The sequence below is a fragment of the Lineus longissimus genome, chromosome 18, assembly GCF_910592395.1.
Source record: "Lineus longissimus chromosome 18, tnLinLong1.2, whole genome shotgun sequence".
In the NCBI taxonomy this organism is placed as follows: Eukaryota; Metazoa; Nemertea; class Pilidiophora; order Heteronemertea; family Lineidae; genus Lineus; species Lineus longissimus.
In genome coordinates this window covers 253,092-274,985 of record NC_088325.1, presented here as the reverse complement: position 1 = coordinate 274,985, position 21,894 = coordinate 253,092, and the positions used below count along the sequence as shown (strand labels likewise).

Genomic DNA, 21,894 nt, shown 5'->3' with positions numbered 1-21,894 from the left:
TGCACCGACTTTGAAATTGGTTATTTTAACTACTAGACTGCCCTGGTAGATATACTCAAAGTTTCGATTGCATCTCTGTCTCTGTAGAATATATATGTGAGTTCTCAGTTTTCAAGAAAAAACTGTAGTGGAAACTTCGGCTTTGTGCCTTTATCCGAGAATTCCGACACATCACATAACATCACCCGAAACTCGATTCCTCTTTTGAACTTTTTCTGCTGTATTTGCCAGGGTTTGAAATTTGAAATATTTGGGTGGCTTTTAGTAAACGATTGGATAGCGTCGGGTTCACGTTGAACTGAAAGTCTATCAGATATCTTTGAAAGCCTCATTTTGATATGATATAGGAAATGACATTTCAAATTGGTTTCTATGGAAATACCTAAAGTCAATTGCAACCACACTGCCACTGAAGAACAAATAAAACATGCTTACATGTAACTCACTCAGAGACAACATGTTTCTATCTGTTGGTAATACATTTATATAGTCTATATCCAACCTTTCAAGATTTACGTGTACATTGATGCTTGTGCTCCTGTAAAGAGCTCCATTCGTGGTCCAATGATGAAGTCATTAATAAACATTCTAACCCCTCTATCTCCTACACTCACCACTGGAAAAAACTTAAGAATTGGGTTTCTATGGTCAGGTAGGCGTACTCTATCCCTCAACACTTCCAAATCATTTGTAGCTAGCATGCCAAATAAAAGTCGCTCAGCTCCCGGACTATATCCTTACCGGATTAAAGTTCAGCACTCCAGTTATTCGAAAGTTTCAAACTTGGTCACGAGGTTTGGAGGTCTATAGCCAGGACCGCCATTTTGATATCGAAGCCAATTTGGTGACTTGAGTGTGACGAGCAACTTATCATTTTTCTTTTGTCTTTTCAGTTCACGCCACTTTGACGAGTGCGGTGCTTACCATCCTCCCAAACTCGACGGTATTGAACAACACCGAGGTCCACTTCGACTGCGACTACGAACCAACTGACGAAACCATCAAAGCGTTAGTCTATTTAGAGAATAATGCTCAAATTTATGCGTATGAAAAGAGCACTTCAAAGAATGAGTCACTTGGAGTATTCATGGGTAGGGCTCAACTATTCTTACTCAGCCCTGGGAAGTTTCGGATGACTGTAGATCAGGTCAGCACGAAAGACCAGCTAGCTGTGCAGTGCCAGGTGTATGGACAGTCCATCACGAATAGTAAGCTTTCAGCGGAAGTGAACTTACACGTAAATGGTAGGTAAAAGGTTAATAATGTATCTAGTCAAGTTAATCTGCAAGTTGATCTTTTTCATAAACAGTTTAAAATGACATTCAATATGCGTTTCGACTGTCTATCTTAACCACTAGAAATGAAAAGATGTTTGTATCTCATTGATCTCGTCACTTAACGCGTACTGGCCGCGGGAACTCGTTCATACTGGGAGGGCTCTATGGGTAATGACTATGCCCTACTTACTTGATCAACCACTATGACAGGCCCGCCGCTGCTCGACTGATCTCCGGCGATGGGGACCGATCCATACACTGCCCGGGCTTTATGATATGAGGGGAAGGGCTACCTCCATACCGTACCTGTATTCAACGACGATGACTTGGAGGCACATCAACGCCCGACTATATCTCCGACGCTGAGGACTCGCACAATGATCGCTGATTTAAAACTACTCATGCGCCCATTTATCATGTTTATCGTTGATTACTGGCGACAAACGTAGATGTGCAGCAGGCAAATGTGGACCAGGCCTGCACTTGCTCGCCTGTAGCAAAATAAATCATTGGTCTTCAGGCGATATTACGATGCTTGCGACAGAGAACGCTCATCATGATCGCACACGACAAAAATCGGTGGTCATGGCAACTACCTTTGACAAGGATCGGTGATTTTACTCGCTGATCAGATGATGAGTGATCTTTGTATCGCTCATCGCAGCGAGCGATCCTTTTTGTCGCCCATCTGTCGCCTGTTTCCGAGGCCCTCAAACCTCAAGTTAGTCTCAGTCGCAAGCATGTCCAGTGGGGCCGCTTTTCCACAAATGATCAAGAAGACGACAGGACTTTCTTCAATCAATATAAGGAGGATTTGTAAGTTGATACTATTCTAATTAATTGCAGCCATCCCGCAGATGCTATCCTTCACAGCCTCGCCGGTGATGCCAACTGTCGAGAATAGCACCGTCAACCTCACCTGCGAGGCAAACCTCGGAAGGCCGGATGGTACGATCAAGTGGAAAAAGGACGTGGGAGGTATGGGCATTTCGAAGAATTCATATAAAAGTTATTTATATCCAAGTGAATATTAGGACCAAACCGATCTGGATCAATCCGGATTGGTCTAGATTAGTCTGCCGTGTAAACGGCGGATGACTGTGATCTGGTCTGGTACGATGTACGCACTAACGTCATTCCGAGACTTACGTCAGTACACATTTTTTTCCACTTTTTTTTCTGCTCAAAATGAACCAAAATCATCAGTCCCAAAACTTTTTTGACTCTGAAAATGTTTCCAAATTTTGAACGTATGAAAGAAAGCATTAGGGTTCGACAAGTTTTTTAAGTACAATTTTTTTCCACTTTTTTTTCCTGCTCAAAATGAACCAAAATCATCAGTCGCAAAACCTTTTTGACTCTGAAAATTTTTCAAAATTTTGAACGTATGAAAGCATCAGGGTAAGAAAAATGTTCTAAGTAAGACACTCGCGGTGTCTACGTCAGTATCAGATTAGTTTTGATGTGAGGGAAGGTTGATCATGGATGCCATTCTCTCGTTACTGATATTTTGACAGTCCAAGGAGAGGATTATCATCATTACTCATTTTTCAATGATGCACACAAGTGTACACTCGCTTTCTATTTACAAACCCTCCGCACTACTCGGTAGTTCAAGTACGTCAATCTACAAGCTTTTTATCATGATATCAATCTAGCTCCACTTGATTCGTCATCTTTTCGCGTATTACTCCATCCTTTGAAATGTCGGATATCAGACCAATGATCCTTTATAATGTGATCCTTGATTCATGAAGTGGTCTTTATCTAAATTGTCATGTTAGAGTCGCAGACAGACAACCAAATAAGGACAAGACGAACGATTTTCTGGCGTAATTGTCCAACTGATTCGCTTCACAGCAACAGCACTGTTCGTTAAAAAAATGAAATTGAATTTGAAAGTTTCCAATTGCTTAAATAGGTAACAAATATAAATGTCAGTATTGGACAAAGTACCTCAGATCTGTCCAAATATCAGTCACGTGACAAGCGAACATGCAGACACAATGTTTAGTTTACAGAGTAAACATTCATGAAATTTGTTTTTCCTACATGAAGCCACATATCAATCAATGCAGATCATTGCCAATTCAGATGAACAGTATCATCGGTCGATGTCATTCGGAATAATTTTCTCATTTTGTCGCGGGCTTCTGAAGCCTTTACGAATGTCCCCCGGGGGAGGTGAATTATCATCCTTCCGGAAGATGCTATAAACTGAATTCAAACTTGAGTGAACTTAAAGTCTGGTCTCTGGTATCTTTTAATAGCTGGTTGATTTCTCGGAGCAATGTTACTTGCTTCTCCCGTGAGAGTTTATTTGTCATTCTCTAAAGAGGTATCTTCCCTTGGTATATTCCTAACTTATGAAATATATTCACAAGGAAGCCTGGTTGCAAAAAACACCTAACGCATTTAAAAGGATTTCTATACCACATGTTCTGTAAACGACAGATCATCGATGCCCAAGTCGGCATGACTTCCAAACCTCTAAATAAAAATCATAAAGTTACCCAACCTTGGCTCGTTGGTCTAGAGGTGTGATTCTCGCTTCGGGTGCGAGAGGCCCCGGGTTCGATTCCCGGACGAACCCTAATTGTTCGAGGTACACTTCTCCACATCATTTTTCTCAATTTCATTTTAGACCTTTAAGGATTATGACGACAGCTTTGCCCCCTGGCTGACGCTCCTAGCAAATTGGGGCTAGCGTATTTTCATTATAATGATTGGTATGTTTAAATCTACGGCCCAAAAATATACTTCCGACACAAGACCAGTGGTATTGGGTAATTACACTGGGACTTCTTTAATTTCAGAGGGAAAATATAGGGCAAGTGCAAGTGGGCAAGGTCACCCACTATCTCCAAGGCTCGCCATTGGTTATGATTACTGCGTGATACTGGCACCGTTTGCTGACTATAGCGTCCTTTTGCCACGGAGCAAATACTAGCTGTCCTCTCATTGGGAGATTGGGTCACCCTGAGTGTTACGATGATACGTTCGGTGAAGTTTACATGTCAAACGAATTATTCAAACGACATTTTTAATTCTGCCTCTGGTTTTACAGGCAATGTCACAGACCTCACAGGCACACAAGTCAGTGAGACTGACAATGGAGATAACACGAAAACGAGATCTGAGAAATACCAGATCACGAATGCGAAACCGGAAGAAAATGGCTCCATCTACACTTGTGAGGTCAACAACACAGCAATCACGGCTGGGCCAGTTCCGTCGGCCGATATCAACTTGATTGTACAATGTAAGTAAAAATTGAAAATGCCAGTGCAAAAGGGACAAGGCATTTACCAAAGCGAGTCTTATGGAAAGTTCATTATAGGACAGCTGAGTTCGATGCTTCAACCGTCAGTGTATTCTTACAAGAATGATAGAAGGCAGCTTATAATACATGTACAGTAGAAGTTCTATTAGCGGACACCTCTCTATTAAGGACAGCACTTGTCAGTCCCGAGAGTGTCCTTATTTAGAGAGGTTCTACTGTTTTGTAAAGTTACTGACTCAGTTTATGCAAAAATGATCACCATCTTGCACTAACATTTTCAATAGGTACATGTTCAAATAACACATAAGTCCCCTTCAATAGAAAATTTACCAAAGTTCGAAAACGCTTGCTCAAAAAGTCACATCACCACTCGAAAAATAATAACATGATATGTCAAGTCACATGGTGAATACTGCAAACACGGAGATATCACTAGGATTAGATGAGAGATTGCACAGGTAAACTGAATATCAGCAAGTATAGGATTTAATCCACAATACTTGACAACAAGAATATGCATCCCCTACGTGTTTCCATCTCATTTGTTTCGATGACGGATTATAGTTCATTGTTATGATATAGACTTGTATAGACCCCGGTATAGACCTATGACCTTAAAATTGTAAAATAGAATCTCAGGTTGCGCAGACTCTTTTTTCAGTTGCCGATAGAAGTTCTCATCACATCGACACGCCGATGGTAGCTTCTTAATAGGTGTCAGCAGTAGTTACAACCATAATCCATGTGTTTGCTGTTAGGAGAGCATATCTTCTATCATGTCACTCTGACTGTTGATGAACAACTAGAGACAACACAAAAACAACATACAACTTTTATTAATTTCATTATTTTTGCTATAATGTTATCTTTTAGATACCACCCGAAATCTAAGCATCTCGCACTCAGGAGACACCGTAGTGACACCCTTGGACATCACGTGCTCAGCGAGGGGTAACCCCACCCCAGAGATGTCTTGGGTCAAGGTCTCAGGAGAGGACCTCAAGCACACAGCTGGCGTCCTACACGTCCCTGCATCCACGTACAACGGCACGTACGTGTACGAATGCTTTGCCAATAACAGTGTGTCAGGAGTTCCTACGGTTCTTCAAGAGACGAAGGAATTTTCAGGTAAGTCAACTCTGATCATTTCTGTGGGCGGTCCTCCCTCAAACCCTTAAGAAATCGTGAATGGGAGGCTTTGGTACCAAAACGATGTACATAATGATTACCATTATTAACAGTATTAATGGTCCACAATCGAAATGTGTGAAGGCATTGTTTTTTGGCTATTTTGGAAATATCTGAGGAGTCTGAAGCCTTCTGTCCTAAAGCTCCTTGCAACATGCCACTGGCTATCATCCTCCACTGATGGACGGATGTAATAGCATATAATAGGTCGTTTTCTGCCCATCAATGTTAATCAAGACTTGTTAGTGTCATCAAGAAGACTCGGAGACTTTGAGATATTGGTCATAAGTGTAGCATAGAGTAACGGGCGGACAGTAATCACTTGATGACATATCAAAACAAGTCAAAACGAAGTTGGAGATGTATTGAACTGTTTGAGGGATTTCTTTCATTCTGTGGAACCTTACACGGGTTAATTGGTAGGACAGGTGTTATAAATGACTATAATTATGAAATGTTAACCACTCCAGTTTATTGTGTAACTTGTGAAACTTGCTTCTTGTTGGTGTGTTTGCAATAATAAAATCACTTCTGAGGTCAAATTCACGCTGTCCACTTTGTTCCTACAATCGTATTGGTTTTAATGACAATTTCCATTTCCTTTGTACGAGAGTTAAGTATTGGGTCGGCTGTTGTCTGTTCGGACTTCCTTATCCAACTCACGTCAGGAACAAGTGAGATGAACGTGAATACATGTAAAATTTGTTTTTAGCATCGCCAACACCGAAAACCTGGTAGGAAAGTGATGGCCTTAATGGCATAGAACTTTCCTACTACAGTACCTGACTTCATGAACCTATTAACCCACCCTCTATGAAATACACCAAAGCATACCACAATTATCAGGAACAAAAACATTCTTTTGAGACCTGCAAGGCAAGCTGATTATAACTGTCCAACTACATTTGCCCTGAAAGCCAAAAGCAATAAAACATAAAGGTGGTCATGAGAACCTCAGCAGACGGAACCTATCGGGAAAGACAACATGTTGGGAACCAGTGACCATAGCCTCAGTGTTCCTGAAGGGGACGACCAAGTTGACACACTGATCATATTTTTGCTCCGTGTCCAACAAGGCTTTTCCATTTACTCGATATTCCCTGAAGATCTTTTACCGCTCGCTGGCTTCAGCATCCCGTGTTTTCTTGACATCGGGTTCAAGGTCACATGGTGACTTTAAACATGCAAGGAAGTTGTACCATGTTCTTTTGTAGTTCTGAATTCATGTTAACTCAACCTTGGGTGGTCACGATATCGTCAATCACTGACTCAATTCAAAAGTACTATGCTTATCACGGACTATCCTACCCTCCATTTGTATGTGCTGATCAAATTACATTTGCTTAGATAATATACTTATACAAATTTCCAAACATCCTCCATACCATGTAGACTTCGTAACAAACATTTCTTTTATAGATATTTCATCGGAATTTTTTGCCTGTGTCATGCAGACGATGCCATTTATATCCTTGTATTTTTTTCTACATGTATGAAAAGGAAATAACTCGATTCTTAAAAAAACAACCAATTCATTTGTCTTGTACTTTTCAGTTTTCGGATACTGTCACATCACCACGGAAACGCAAAAGGTTTACGTCACGGAAAACTCCACTACAAGCATCATGTGTAGAATAAACGGGACTGAACGACCAACCTGGTCGAAAGAGGGCGCTACCAAGACCTTTGACTGCGAATCTCGAGATCCCAAGTACAGCATAGCCTGCGTCAAGCAAAAATATTATAATTTGACTTTTACAGCAGATTGGTCGTATAGAGGAAGCTATAGCTGTGAATGCTTCTTGGAGAAGAAAATAGTAGAAGTCGTAGTCAATGGTAGGTTCCTGAATGGACAGACATTTGGTTGATTGTACCAAGCCTATACCATGTTCAACGAGACTGGGATGATTGCCTGTTTTTCGCCCAGTAGTGTCATATGCTTTGTGTGCAAGACACTAACCTGTCCCAAGAATGTTAAGACTTGTAAACGCTTCATTAACTCTTTCGCGGTACTATAAGACCAGCAGTGTCATCTGCTACAGGTGCAAGACACGAAAAGACGAACTGTCACGACCAATATGCAGCACACACATTTTGTTGGGAACGCAGTTCTCTCGTGGTACTAGTGTTCTTCTGAATCGTACCTTACGATTTCCTTAACAGTTGCTCCAGTAAAATAGCAAGCTAAGAGCAAAACGTATGTTTTCACCAAGTGGATATAACTCTTCTAGAAGGAACACAAGGTATAACCTTCTCAGACAGAGTTTAATTCATTTAGGTAGTACGCTTGAAATCTCCCGGACTTTAGGTAGTACGCTTGAAATCTCCCGGACTTTAGGTAGTACGCTTGAAATCTCCCGGACTTTAGGTAGTACGCTTGAAATCTCTCGGACTTTAGGTAGTACGCTTGAAATCTCCCGGACTTTAGGTAGTACGCTTGAAATCTCCCGGACTTTCAGTGTTCCGTTCTCTTTCAGTATCTCCACGCAGCATCAACACCTCGTGTAAGATTCACGCAGGCAAAGATACAGAGAAGAATTGTATAGACACACAAATCGGTGACAACGATGAATTGACCATTACAACTGAGGTCAGCTGTGCTCATCCGGTGCCTTCTATCACATGGAAGAATGGTCAAGTATGTATCATTACTGTGGATTGACAGGACTCCATGTTTAAAGTGTTTTTCATATCTGGCCAAAGGTGCTAATCACATTTACCAAAGGATAGTGGTGTAGATTATCCTTATGGTAGGCCTGACCAATGCTCTTTCACGGTGTCAACTGAAGCTCGTCGACTATGGCACTGGCTGCCCGGGGCTGTGTAACATTACTAATTGTGATCACACTATTATAGTTTCGTGGCAAGAGATCAGCCAAGTACCTTTGGCCAGATCTACCTGAAAAAAACACTTCACCTGAAAAAGACCTTTGCAGTCTCCTGTCAAATCATACCCACAATGGATTAAAACATAGTCCATTGAAGTAATTTGAACATCTCTTCAGAGGAGTACCGCCACAGTGGCTAAAAACGTCAATACCACCATGTAAAGGCTTTGGCCACTCCATGGAGGGATTTTGATTGTATCTCAATTTTTTTCCGGCAATTGAAAAAGACAAACACATTATTCGGCCTTCGCGGGGCAGGTTGAGAAATTCAATACTGAAACGACATCGACCCCATACTTGTTTCCTTTCAGGACGCTATCAATATTAGCACCTTTAACCCCGTGACCTTACAGACGGCATGCAGTCACGGCGCCTTCAAAGGCCAGACCAGCGTATCTCAAGTCTTCCACGCCAAATGGATTGAGTTGGGTCGTGCAATGGTACTGACCCTGAACGTCACCAATGATGCTATTTCTACCAAAATACAACTTAAAATATCTGGTAAGTAGGATGGAAAATCGCACCAAGTTCTGCCAAGAGATTTTTGCTTTGCCTTACGATGTCATATTCATTGCAGTTCTCATACCAACAAGGATGACGCAGTAGGCCTACTTCGTGCAAAACACATGAAATCAGTACCCTCAAACAGTAAGATAAGGGCGTTCCTTTATATACTTTCAGGCGGTCTCAAAGTTGTGGACACTACTATCCTGGACCCGGGTGAACCGGACACGTCCAAGGAATCGTGGTTTCATGGCCTAAAGTTAACTATTAAGTGGTGCTTATTACTTCTCCAAGGTAGAAGAGGTTTAACCTTTATTGGTGTAGTGGTTTACGTGTCTTCCCGTCAGTATATAGGAGAACAATCCCAACTTAGATGATTTTCGTATCCACTCGTATACCCATAAAAAGTTATAGCTAATTTTTCTTTATTGTTTGTCTTAACATATTTTACTGCAATTGTTATTGCTACGATATCTTTCAAGCTAAGATGCGGTCATCAATTTAAGAACCGCAGGTGCTGGATCCTTCCAGAGTGTATAAACTAATGTATACTGTGGATATGCTATAGGGCGCGTGAGCAAAATGCCTATTTGTCATGGGGCCGAGATGGACCCTGTGTGCAATCAGATCCCCCTTAATTTGGCACTTGATCTTTGATGGGACCCCTAGGAGAGTATTTTTTAAATAAGGTAGACATTTCAGATGTGGTCCAATTAGGGTGAATTCAAGATGGCCGCCGTTTCATTGAATCCAGTATAACTCCCTAAATGATATTTGAAGCAGAAACACCCAAACAAGCTAGAGAGCGTTTACATATGATATCATACAGCCAGAGTTTCACTTGGTCACAACTTTGAAAATGAAGACACCTCAAAAATGCATGCAACCTACTTCATGTCGCTGTGACTAACACTTCCTTTCATTTCTCTGTTTTTGTTTCCATTTTGTGTCCATTTTATAAGAATGTTTGTTTCTCATATTGAGTTTCCTTGCAGTTGACGACCTACAATCCCACCAGACCGAACACGACTAGAATACCGACGCATAGTATCAATTAAACACTGTTACTGATGAGTTGAGGCAAAACTAAGAGCGTGCCTTCGCATCTATCGCCAATTCTAATTGACTATTCTCCAGTTCGGTAGACCTTTCAGCAAGAGCATTATACGTGTCCTAAATATGCGGACTTCAGTTGGATTTAGGACGCGCGAGGTGTCGAATTCACCGCATTTCCCTTTCGAGTCATGCTTATGTTTTTCTTTCAGAAAAAACCTTGACAACCGCAATGATCGGTATGATAGCTGGTATTGCCGTCGGTGTGATAGTGGTCGTTGGGATCATAATTACAGTGGTCATCGTCAAAACCAAGGGCAAATGTGTAGCGGCGACCTCATCGAAGGTAAAACAACTTAAATGAGTAATAGGCATGCGCATGGCGGTCAGATGAGATATGCTACTTTGATGCATCGCATGTGTCCCTTACTCTACCCTTTGCTTGACAGTGAATAATTAGCTTTTGTTTGCATGTTGCCATGTACTGAATTGAGTGCTGCTTTTTAACGTGTCCATGGTACATGTTTTGTCATGTCGACCTGGATGTTTTATCAAATTGTTTGCTTGTGTTTTTTTTTATAGTGACTGCAGATTAAACATTTTGACTATTTCATAGGCTAAAGCATCAATGTTCAAAACTCTGCTAGGTCAGGGTAAATCTCGATAAAACATTAATATTTTATACACCGATAATGTTATCTACTCAAAGTTCTTGCGTCTTCGAAATGTAATGTGTTTGGTCCTTGAAAACAGGAACGAATAGTGTACCTGAATAGCAGAAAAAAGTCAAGTTTGGATTATCATCAGTTACAAAATCAACAAAATGATGTATTCAGCAACCAAGGTGATGTCAATTACTTTCGTTAATCGAATTCAGATTACTTTCAAGTTCAATCAAGGTCACGTTAAAGTACACACTGATTTCAACTCTTCTGGAGTTCTTTTTGCGAAAGAACAAAACTTTCATGATTTACCATTTGCCATTTTAGGTTTTGCCATGTTCAAGAGTTCATACTCATTAAAGTTATTCTAATGGATTAACTGAGGGTAACATTCCTAATTTACTCCACTCACAACTCACTTTCAAATCAACTTAACACTAAAACTGCTCCTCTTTAGCTAGACTCACAAAATAAGTCCATAAACCAAGCTATCGCTTTCGTAGATTCTACTTTTCCTGATAGACCGCATTCACTCGGTCACATTTTAACAGTAGTAAACAAACTTCAAGCATGCTGTGTTACTGGGGCCAAGGTTGCATGTATCCTGTATGTCACGTGTGCATGGCTAATTTTCATCTACTCTCCTCGTATATGAAATAATACGTTATTCGTTTTTCAATCTTGACAAGTTCTGCGAAATACAGTAAATATATAACTTGAAGATTTCTGCAGGGTCTAACATTCACTGAAAATTTGCAACGAAAATCACTGATTGGACATGGTAGGATCAGAGTCTTTCAAATAAATTTATTTGAAAAACACTGGTAGGATGAACGATGGTGACATAATCTGACAATTAACTGACTATTCGTAGATGTGTAAATAATGATTCTAATACAAATGTTGATGTACTTGTGATGCACGTGTTGTCAAAAGTTAACAGTGTCCTGGTAGGCTTTATAGACACGTCTAGAATATGCTTAATATATTTTGATAGATATTTTGATGACAAAAAGTAAAAACGAAAGCCTAAGATAAATCGAATCATGTTCATATGTTTAGTAAACAAACATTCCATTTTATCCTTACTGTAAAGGAACTGACCATACTTCATCATCATACAGGAATGTATATTTTCTGTTATGAGATGATTAAGGCACGATTGTTGCACCGATGTGTGCACCGGTTTTAGCAAAATGTATTAGGGTCCTTATGAATTTATCGTATTAGATATGATAGATGATATGGATTAGATTAGATATCGGAATAACAATGCATATGACCAGAACGTAGTTTTAATACATTTTATTACATTCAAGATACCAATGGCCAATTTTCTTGTGACATCATCCCATGAACTGTTGATGAACAACTTTCGGATACTGATCGATGACAAATTTATTAACTGACTTTTTTTAATGACTCTTTTGTTGGCAATAGTTTATGAATATTGAATGACTCTAAGACATTTATTTTGCATCGTTGTTCTCTCAGGACAAAAACGGAGTAAGAAGTACTCTCATTACAGAAAATAAGGTAAAACATTGTGTTGTAACCAGTCGCCAGTCACCAGTGAAACAACTCTCTCCACTGAAGTTGAATATGATATCTGTTGAGTTTGTCCTGATCTTTTTTGTGAGTCTGTCTTATTTCGATCATTGATGCTACATACTTAGGCTTTTTTTGCACCGAACCCTCCTTAGTGCCCAAGTGGACATGTATTTGAAAAACACGAAATGGATACAGCGAGCACGCTTGTTGATTTCATTGTTTATTTCGTGAAAATTCCCCAAAATAAAAATCGATATGGCGGGAGTATCGTCTAAGTGGTGATGATGAAGGATGCATTAACAATGACCTGTAAGGAGATCAGCTTGGCTGTGAGGCCATGACTATATCGACCAATGTGTATTACTTCACGCGAGACCAACCTCGTCGCAGGAATACAACATCTACCTCTGTATAGTGAGGTTAACTTAAGTGTCCTGTTGCAGGACAGCCAGAGTATAGTTTTGGTGTACTAATGATGCATTAACCCTTTCAGCGGCTCAGCTTGCATGCAGTTTATGATTTTTTATTTTTATGAAAGTACACCAAGGAGGGTTAAACTAACGTTACTGGTGATATGTGTTTTGTATCTTTAGTGTTAAGGTGTTACTTTGATTTGGATGTTTAGTGTTAAGGTGTTACTTCGATTTGTATGTTTAGTGTTAAGGTGTTACTTTGATTTGTATGTTTAGTGTTAAGGTGTTACTTTGATTTGGATGTTTAGTGTTAAGGTGTTACTTTGATTTGGATGTTTAGTGTTAAGGTGTTACTTTGTTTTGCATGATGTGTATTATTTTCTCTCTGCTACGCTTTTCCAGGTGGAAGCATGAAGAAGAGACACAAATGGTAAATGTTATCGACTGAGTTTATTTACTTAGAAAATGAGGTCTTTGGTTGAAACTTCTTGCAGAGCAGAAGTTTTACAGCTTCCTCGCGGTAATACGGCAATGTACAGCCGTAGACAATGAAATTAATACAGTAGTTCAGCACGCAGACTAGGGTAAGAAACTTTATGATGAGGTAGATGAAGAGAGCGTCCTCTGGTGGGAGGTTGTTCTGCTCATCGGCAAGATATGTGAAAGAAGTGTTCAATGGCATTACGAGGATTATAAAGAGTGTTGAGACCAAGAGCAGAGACACGAGCAACTTTCCTTCATGTGTTGTTCTCTGAGTCTGCCGCCCGAGGCCTCTCGCAGCACGAGATTTGAATATTGCAATTAGAATGAGGAGATTTGTGAGAGATATTAAGGCACATGGTGCATAACTATACAACACTGTGTCTAAATGCCACAGGACGTCCGCAAGTGTTGGTTCAACATTGTAATAACATAACACTGGGGTTCCAGGGAATGTGTCTAACAAAAAATGGCGACCACCTATTACAGCTGCAGTAAGCCATGTCGAGCAAATAACTTTCAGTCGAAATCTTGATGATATTTTTGCTCGGTTGAAAGGGAACCAGACCACGTATGCGCGCTCGATAGAAAAGGTTACAATTGTCCATGCCGAGACGCACATACAGCATTGCAACATGAAATGCTGCAATCTGCATGTGAGACCACTCTGCGTCATCAAATTGAATGATATTTTGCCATCAGTGAGATATTTCAGTCCAAACGCGATCCATTCTGTCAAGCCCAGAAGTAGAATCACCCCATTGTCCGAGACAGCGAGGCAACTGAGGTATTGGACGCAAGCATCTTCCCGATTCCTGAGTCTGAAAAATATCACAAGTGATAGCGTGTTGCCGAATAATCCAATGAGGATTACTCCCGGCATGATGTAACTCTGTGTGAAGTCTAAGATCCACTGCATGAGAGCCAGTGGCAGAGTGAGTGGAAATGGTCCACCAGTGAAGTCTGCCATGGACCACGATGCCAGCCGTGTAGTCACGTGTTGCACCATTGTAATACACACGCGACGGACCAGGTGGATTTGTCCACACACGGTCCTATTACAAGTAATGTCCGTGGGCCACAGGACAACACATTATGGCCGCAATTGGTCCTGCTCACAATGGGGAGGTGGGGATTACCACATCGATCCTTCGTGCCGATTATGAAACCAAAGTCATTGTTCAGACAGAGGGCTTAAGATCTCTACCTAAAACCTCTGCCAAATGCTCTTTGATGACCTTTGTAAGCACGGGCGAAGAATGCCCTCGAAATGTAACTGGAGAACCGTCGGTTGAGTTGCTGCCTTAAGCCGCGACAAACCGTAGGTTACACCACGATCATTTAAAGGCACAGTACATCCCCTGAATCTTTGTTAACATTTACATCTACCGGCCATAAAATGCGTTCCTCTGTCAGCCGGCGAACTGACCGCTGGTTGCCTTCATGCAGTGTTGAACAGATCCGGCGAATTGACCGCTGGTTGCCTTCATGCAGTGTTGAACAGATCCTGCTTCCGTTCTCAACCGGCGAACTGACCGCTGGTTGCCTTCATGCAGTGTTGAACAGATCCTGCTTCCGTTCTCAACCGGCGAACTGACCGCTGGTTGCCTTCATGCAGTGTTGAACAGATCCTGCTTCGGTTTCAACCGGCGAACTGACCGCTGGTTGCCTTCATGCAGTGTTGAACAGATCCGGCGAATTGACCGCTGGTTGCCTTCATGCAGTGTTGAACAGATCCTGCTTCCGTTCTCAACCGGCGAACTGACCGCTGGTTGCCTTCATGCAGTGTTGAACAGATCCTGCTTCCGTTCTCAACCGGCGAACTGACCGCTGGTTGCCTTCATGCAGTGTTGATCAGATCCTGCTTCCGTTCTCAACCGGCGAACTGACCGCTGGTTGCCTTCATGCAGTGTTGATCAGATCCTGCTTCCGTTCTCAACCGGCGAACTGACCGCTGGTTGCCTTCATGCAGTGTTGATCAGATCCTGCTTCCGTTCTCAACCGGCGAACTGACCGCTGGTTGCCTTCATGCAGTGTTGAACAGATCTTGCTTCCGTTCTCAACCGGCGAACTGACCGCTGGTTGCCTTCATGCAGTGTTGAACAGATCTTGCTTCCGTTCTCAACCGGCGAACTGACCGCTGGTTGCCTTCATGCAGTGTTGAACAGATCCTGCTTCCGTTCTCAACCGGCGAACTGACCGCTGGTTGCCTTCATGCAGTGTTGAACAGATCTTGCTTCCGTTCTCAACCGGCGAACTGACCGCTGGTTGCCTTCATGCAGTGTTGAACAGATCTTGCTTCCGTTCTCAACCGGCGAACTGACCGCTGGTTGCCTTCATGCAGTGTTGAACAGATCCTGCTTCCGTTCTCAAACGAAGACTACCAGCTGGAGACAGTCATGTCTGTCAGCAAAAGCGTAGGCAATGAACAAAATAATTCCGTCTCAAAAATGGCCGATCTGCATGACTGTATTGCTTCTCATTGCGTTTCAAGTTGTTATCAATCATGCCCATAGACAGAAATAACACGTCCTCCTCAAACATGCTAAATTAAACTCTTCCATACGTTAACATACTCGTTTTGTATCCATGAAGGTATAATAAGAATTATAATTTTAGCTCAAACGTGTCCTTGCCGATATCAGCAGTCATACACTGCTGGCGTTAGCCAAGCGGCCTTGTCACGTGAGGCTTTGACTTGTTTGTCGCATCATGGATGACTTACATGTATCATAGTTGGTAGTTCAAACCATAGTTGGTAGTTCAAACCATAGTTGGTAGTTCAAAAAAACGTTTTGAAATGTTAACCTGACTAAGCATAGAGTATATGACACATACTGAAAAACAGTTTTCCTGGACCAGATTAACAAACAGGGATTCTGGAACAATCCAGCGAGTCTTAACGATTCAGCTGTAGCATTTCAGTGAACATATCACACCTACCATGCTCTTCACACTGCATGCTGGCATTCATAATTCTGTTCAAGACTTCGTTTTCACTGCATGGTTTCTCAAGTAATGTTCTCTCCTCTCTCTTCAAGGGATCCAGCACCTTCGAAACCTTTAAGTCCGATCATAAAGTCGCCAACAATAAGAACATGGTAGATATAATCAGGAAGCCTTATCCAGAACCTGTCTTCGAAAAAAACCCACCATCACCAGACGAGGAGTCGGAAAAGTATGAAATGAGCCCGTTAACTCATCCGGAATGATGCCTTCAAAAATGATATCTGTATCTTTGCGTTTGGTTCATATGTTCTCCTTTAATCAGGTCTTGGTTATTAAAGGTGACATGCATGAATAAAAACCCTAACGGCCAAGTTAGAAAACACGAACACCCGACCACCAAACGACCAACTGCACTTGAAACATGATAGACACCCAGTGACTGGTCTCACTTGACTGTACAAACAATGAGTTCATTGACGAGACAGGTCACAGAGACGCTCTCCTGTATAGCAAAAATGAAAAATGTTCCTCGAACGGGTTCGAATACGGAACCCTCGCCACTTGATCCTTACCGTCTTACCGACTATGCCATGAAGACGCTGTTGTAGATGAACATATTTTTCAGTTTTTTGTATTTCACGTACAAGCTTGACAGAATGGCGTCTTTTGTGCCATCTGTACCATTCTCAGTTTTAAAGTGACCTTTAAAATTGTACCCTTTTACAATATTGGCAAAGTGAATTCATAAGATACATAATCAGGAGATGAACATGACACCCTGTGATGATTATAAGAGCACGCAGCTATTTTTCGAGTTTTAAAGATGCAAAACAATTTCCCGCTTTGCTAGTATTAAAACCATCCGTGTATTGAAGAACTGTCTGATGAGGTGGCATTCGATTTCAAACAATGGTCGCAATGGCCACTTATAGTACTGATGCTCGTACTGGGCCACATCCAGTGCTCTGTTGGTGGAGACGGTAGCGCCACTGCGGCCTCTTGGTAGTCTATCATATCTGAGAGCGATTGAAACATGGCTGAACGGCGGTTCAAAACATGGCGGACGGGCGTTAGTGTTTTCTCACTAGGCCGTTAGGGTTTTATGTGTGCATGTCAGCTTTCAGTTTGGTCATGGTCACTTGGTCTTATCGTGAGCAAGTTGCCTCAGGTGTAGAGCTGTACTACAGGGGCCAGGCATGTATATACGTACACGTATATGTAAAAAACTCACGAACAATAACGAAGTCGGGGAATATAAGAATGGAATGAAATTTGCCACATGCCTCATTAAAATGAAACACGAAAACCGAGTTTGTTTGGGTTTCTGTGGTAGTTGGGATGTTATATCCACTGGAATATCACGGAAACCACCACACACCGTATTCATGAAGTCTTTGACCGTGACCTTGATGACAATGACCTTGATGTTTCTATTCAAAGATGACTTCGGGTAAAAACTGAAACGATGTTAACATTGCTTTTGTATAGTTATAAATTTATGCTTGAAGTTATTACGATTATACTACTCTAGTTTCTACATTGTCTGGTCACTCCAGAGAAAATTCAGGTACCTCCCAGATATGAATTATTTGGTCAGTCAATAACTACAAGTCTCAATTGATTGGACTGAAAAAGTTGTTCATTTCAAACGAGGAAGTGCTAGTTAAACTGATCAATTCCATCAACATAGCGGCCTATTACCACAGGTTAGATCGTCATTTTCACCTTAACCTTTTTGTGTTCAAAGGGTGTACGTTTTTCGGTAGGGTAATTGCCACACTTTCACTGCTTCAACAAAGCTCCACATGGCTACAGAACCATTACCAAGATGTCTGCGAGGCTACCATGTTGAGGAGAAGGTACTTGGATATAGGTCTCCGTTAGAGGGGAGAGTTGCTACAATAGAAGTACGCGGATCACTACCGAATCCCAGTCCACACAATACGAAAATGCAAATAAAAGTGGTAGCTGTCATTCGGGTCACCTGGTCCGTGGTGGGAGATGCCTGCCTCTTCTCTCGAGTGACCAGACAATGGAGGAAAGAGAGTGGTATATGAATATTACATAACATTTTCTATAATGGATTGTAAATACATGTATCCGAGGTAACATAACGGTTATAATAAACAAGATGCATGTATTAATTGTTTTATTTATTGCGATGTTTCTAAAACAAATGTGAATTCTGCACGTAGGAAATAAATGTTTGGAACTTTTATGGTTGAAGTTAGGAACGGCGTTTGTTTCACCACTATTAAGGGAAAATCCTAGTAAATAGTAATAATATCTAGGAAATTGGGCCCATAACTTTCTACTACATGCACATAGTATGATGGACAGCCGGATACATTTTGTATGTCCTATCGTTTTGTAAGCCACCAACAGGCGGGTCGTTTTAGCTTTACAAAGTAGCTATTCTTACGGAACCGTAACAATAGAATTTCAGCGATTTTAGGGATTAAACTGGGGATTAGGGGACAAAGATTAGTGTTAAGAAAGGGTTAGGGTTAGTGTTAGGAGTATGGGTCAAGGTCAAGCTTAGGTTTGGGGTAGGAGTAAGGCTCAAAAGTGAAAATGACCGCCGTAAGAATAGCGAGTTGTTCGCATGTAAAATGCATCAGAGACTGCTGTAAAACAGCCAAGCCTTGCTTTAAGTGCTCTTGATAGTTTTTATATATGAAGCATTGTATTTGTATGTTAAAGGACTGGTGATATTCAATATTGTTACACTTCATTTTGATTAGGGAATTGGTAGCTCACTGGAGGTATTAGTAGTCTCCCCCAAGACCGCGAGGACGGAGCAAATATGTAGGCGAATACCGAGGCGGCTTCCGCGGTTTTGGGCGAAATTACAGCACCACCAGGTAATTGAGTATCATCAGCTGAGAGTTGCTAAGGGTGATAGGCTGGTTGCTATGGTCGCATGAGAGATTGGTGTATGCTATGTGGGTTGCTATGATCGCATGCTTGTAGCGATGGCCACTCACGGGATGCCATAGATGACAGTCGGGGATGGCAGGTGGGAAACGGATTGCCCCCACCTGGTTTGCTATGGCCGTACGCGGGGTTGCTATGGCCGCACGCGGGGTTGCTATGGCCGCAGGCGGGGTTGCTATCACGCGGTTTGTTATGGCCTCAGTCACGCGGGGTTGCTATGGCCGCAGGCGGGGTTGCTATCACGCGGTTTGCTATGGCCTCAGTCACGCGGGGTTGCTATGGCCGCACGCGGGGTTGCTATCACGCGGTTTGTCATGGCCTCAGTCACGCGGGGTTGCTATGGCCGCAGGCGGGGTTGCTATCACGCGGTTTGCTATGGCCTCAGTCACGCGGGGTTGCTATGGCCGCACGCGGGGTTGCTATCACGCGGTTTGTCATGGCCTCAGTCACGCGGGGTTGCTATGGCCGCACGCGGGGTTGCTATCACGCGGTTTGTCATGGCCTCAGTCACGCGGGGTTGCTATGGCCGCAGGCGGGGTTGCTATCACGCGGTTTGTTATGGCCTCAGTCACGCGGGGTTGCTATGGCCGCAGGCGGGGTTGCTATCACGCGGTTTGCTATGGCCTCAGTCACGCGCGGTTGCTATGGCCGCACGCGGGGTTGCTATCACGCGGTTTGTTATGGCCTCAGTCACGCGGGGTTGCTATGGCCGCACGCGGGGTTGCTATGGCCGCACGCGGGGTTGCTATCACGCGGTTTGCTATGGCCTCAGTCACGCGGGGTTGCTATGGCCGCAGGCGGGGTTGCTATCACGCGGTTTGCTATGGCCACAGTCACGCGGGGTTGCTATGGCCGCACGCGGGGTTGCTATCACGCGGTTTGCTATGGCCTCAGTCACTCGGGGTTGCTATGGCCGCACGCGGGGTTGCTATCACGCGGTTTGTTATGGCCTCAGTCACTCGGGGTTGCTATGGCCGCACGCGGGGTTGCTATCACGCGGTTTGCTATGGCCTCAGTCACTCGGGGTTGCTATGGCCGCAAGCGGGGTTGCCATGGGTGAGAGGCGGTCAAAAAGACGGCCATTTACACACAGCTATTACCCTATTGAGAGCTCTGGGAACTAAATGAAAATAATTCATATTTGTATACAGCAAGAACAACTCTGAACAATGTTACATGTTAGTGTTATCAGCAGGTATGCTGGTGTGTTGAAATATGTGCTAGTATTGGTGTATTATGCAACATGTTACGCAGAAGGTTGATGCTAAGTGTAACAACGCCGTCCTACGTGCATTTCATGTCAATAAATGATAGATATTGAAACACGTTTGTAGTTTGCCTTTTTCCATGTAGTTGATATTTCAATGTTTTTGTTCCCACAGCCTCCGCCATAAACGGGTTTGAGAAAACGGTTTTTGGACCGTCAGCATTCTCCAAGATGCGGTTCACATGGACCTATCAGGTGACCTTCCTTAGAACACTTGAATTGTATTTCCTACTCGGAGACTTAGGGATGGAATGAAGATAATGACATGAATTAATATGATCCACCCATTATCATTAGAACATGATGGAATCCTATCGAACCTGGGGTGGTCCAGCCCCGAGAAAATGATACTGACATTGAATTATCTTGGTCTAACTGCATGGCATTGCTGGTTGCACTTTCTCTCTCATAAAACTTGATATTCGCCAGTTGTCTTTGCTGATAGGTTTCATGAATTATCAAGTCATCTCTCTCGACGTATGTAGGCCTGAACGAGAACCATGTCAATGGCAAAACGAGGTTAGATGGGCTAAAGATGCTTATCTACTAGATTGGTCAGTCCTGAAGAAGGTAATGCCGCAAGCTCGACTCATTAAAATCGAAATTGATCGAAAAAAATGATGTCATGTTCCTCATTCCAATTACGTGTAATCCTGATTGGTCAGTGGTCGTGCGTTATGCATTTTCTCGGTCACAATCAGTGGTCGGACTGCGCACCCAAACTCAGCGCGGCTGGTATCTCCATAGTCCTCGTGATGTCCGGCATCAACGGATCCAAACAACATCCTTGGATTGTTGGAAATCGCCTGAAAGCTTGTTGTGCGAACGAAAGTACTGGCCTGAATCAGTGTGGCCCAGACGTGCAGGGTGTATCAAGAGCAGTTTTCGGAATGATTTGATTCTCTCTGCAGTTTTGATGCTTGAGAACACCCAGTATGTGCAAGGTACAAGACACACCCCTTTCCAACCATTAAAACGGGTGAAATGGTTCACATAGCAAAAGATATACAGCGATGAAACGATGGGTATGTTGTTTGGGCGTATCTCAACAGATTAACCGGTATATCTGAGTGCAGAGATCCAACCGTGGAAACCCGTCTGCTGACATATGATAACTGGCCTACCTCGAACTCGCGAAGACCGAAGGAACTGGCCGAAGCTGTTTTTTTCTATACCGGTGATTTTCACTAATTCATGACAAATGACTGTCACCTGTGGCCTGTGGCCAAAACTAAGGTCATAAACTGACACTTCATGTGGCATATTGTAGATGCGCAGTAAATCAATATTTGACATGAAATGTCCCGGATGTTGTCATTGCCATTTCCTGAGGAAAGATGCTTATGATGTCTTCTTGGTTTGTTGTTGAAATATGCCCAGGAAGAAGAGTTGTACTTTCACTATAGACCACGTCCTGGCTTCTGGTCCTAATCATGCATCAT

At 42.6% G+C, this 21,894-nt stretch overlaps 1 protein-coding gene across 4 annotated transcripts in view; it reads left to right on the top strand.

The window, feature by feature from the left end:
• The window catches only part of LOC135502033 (hemicentin-1-like), a 61,507-nt gene extending 41,005 nt beyond the window's left edge, over positions 1–20,502 (top strand). Inside the window, exons 3-13 of one of the 4 annotated variants that reach the window (XR_010449726.1) lie at positions 894–1,244; positions 2,124–2,255; positions 4,345–4,539; positions 5,434–5,688; positions 7,303–7,584; positions 8,226–8,386; positions 8,948–9,137; positions 10,406–10,539; positions 11,183–11,240; positions 13,222–13,249; positions 16,341–16,478. Coding sequence is in view for 3 of the 4 variants with exons in the window: in XM_064794482.1 (XP_064650552.1) it covers positions 894–1,244; positions 2,124–2,255; positions 4,345–4,539; positions 5,434–5,688; positions 7,303–7,584; positions 8,226–8,386; positions 8,948–9,137; positions 10,406–10,539; positions 12,350–12,391; positions 16,341–16,511 (1,913 nt within the window). In the remaining variant the exon portion in view is untranslated. Of the gene's footprint in view, positions 1–893; positions 1,245–2,123; positions 2,256–4,344; positions 4,540–5,433; positions 5,689–7,302; positions 7,585–8,225; positions 8,387–8,947; positions 9,138–10,405; positions 10,540–11,182; positions 11,241–12,349; positions 12,392–13,221; positions 13,250–16,340 lie in introns of all 4 variants that reach the window. The other 3 variants (XM_064794482.1, XM_064794484.1, XM_064794483.1) reach the window with 3 other exon arrangements.
• Positions 20,503–21,894: the final 1,392 nt, after the last annotated feature.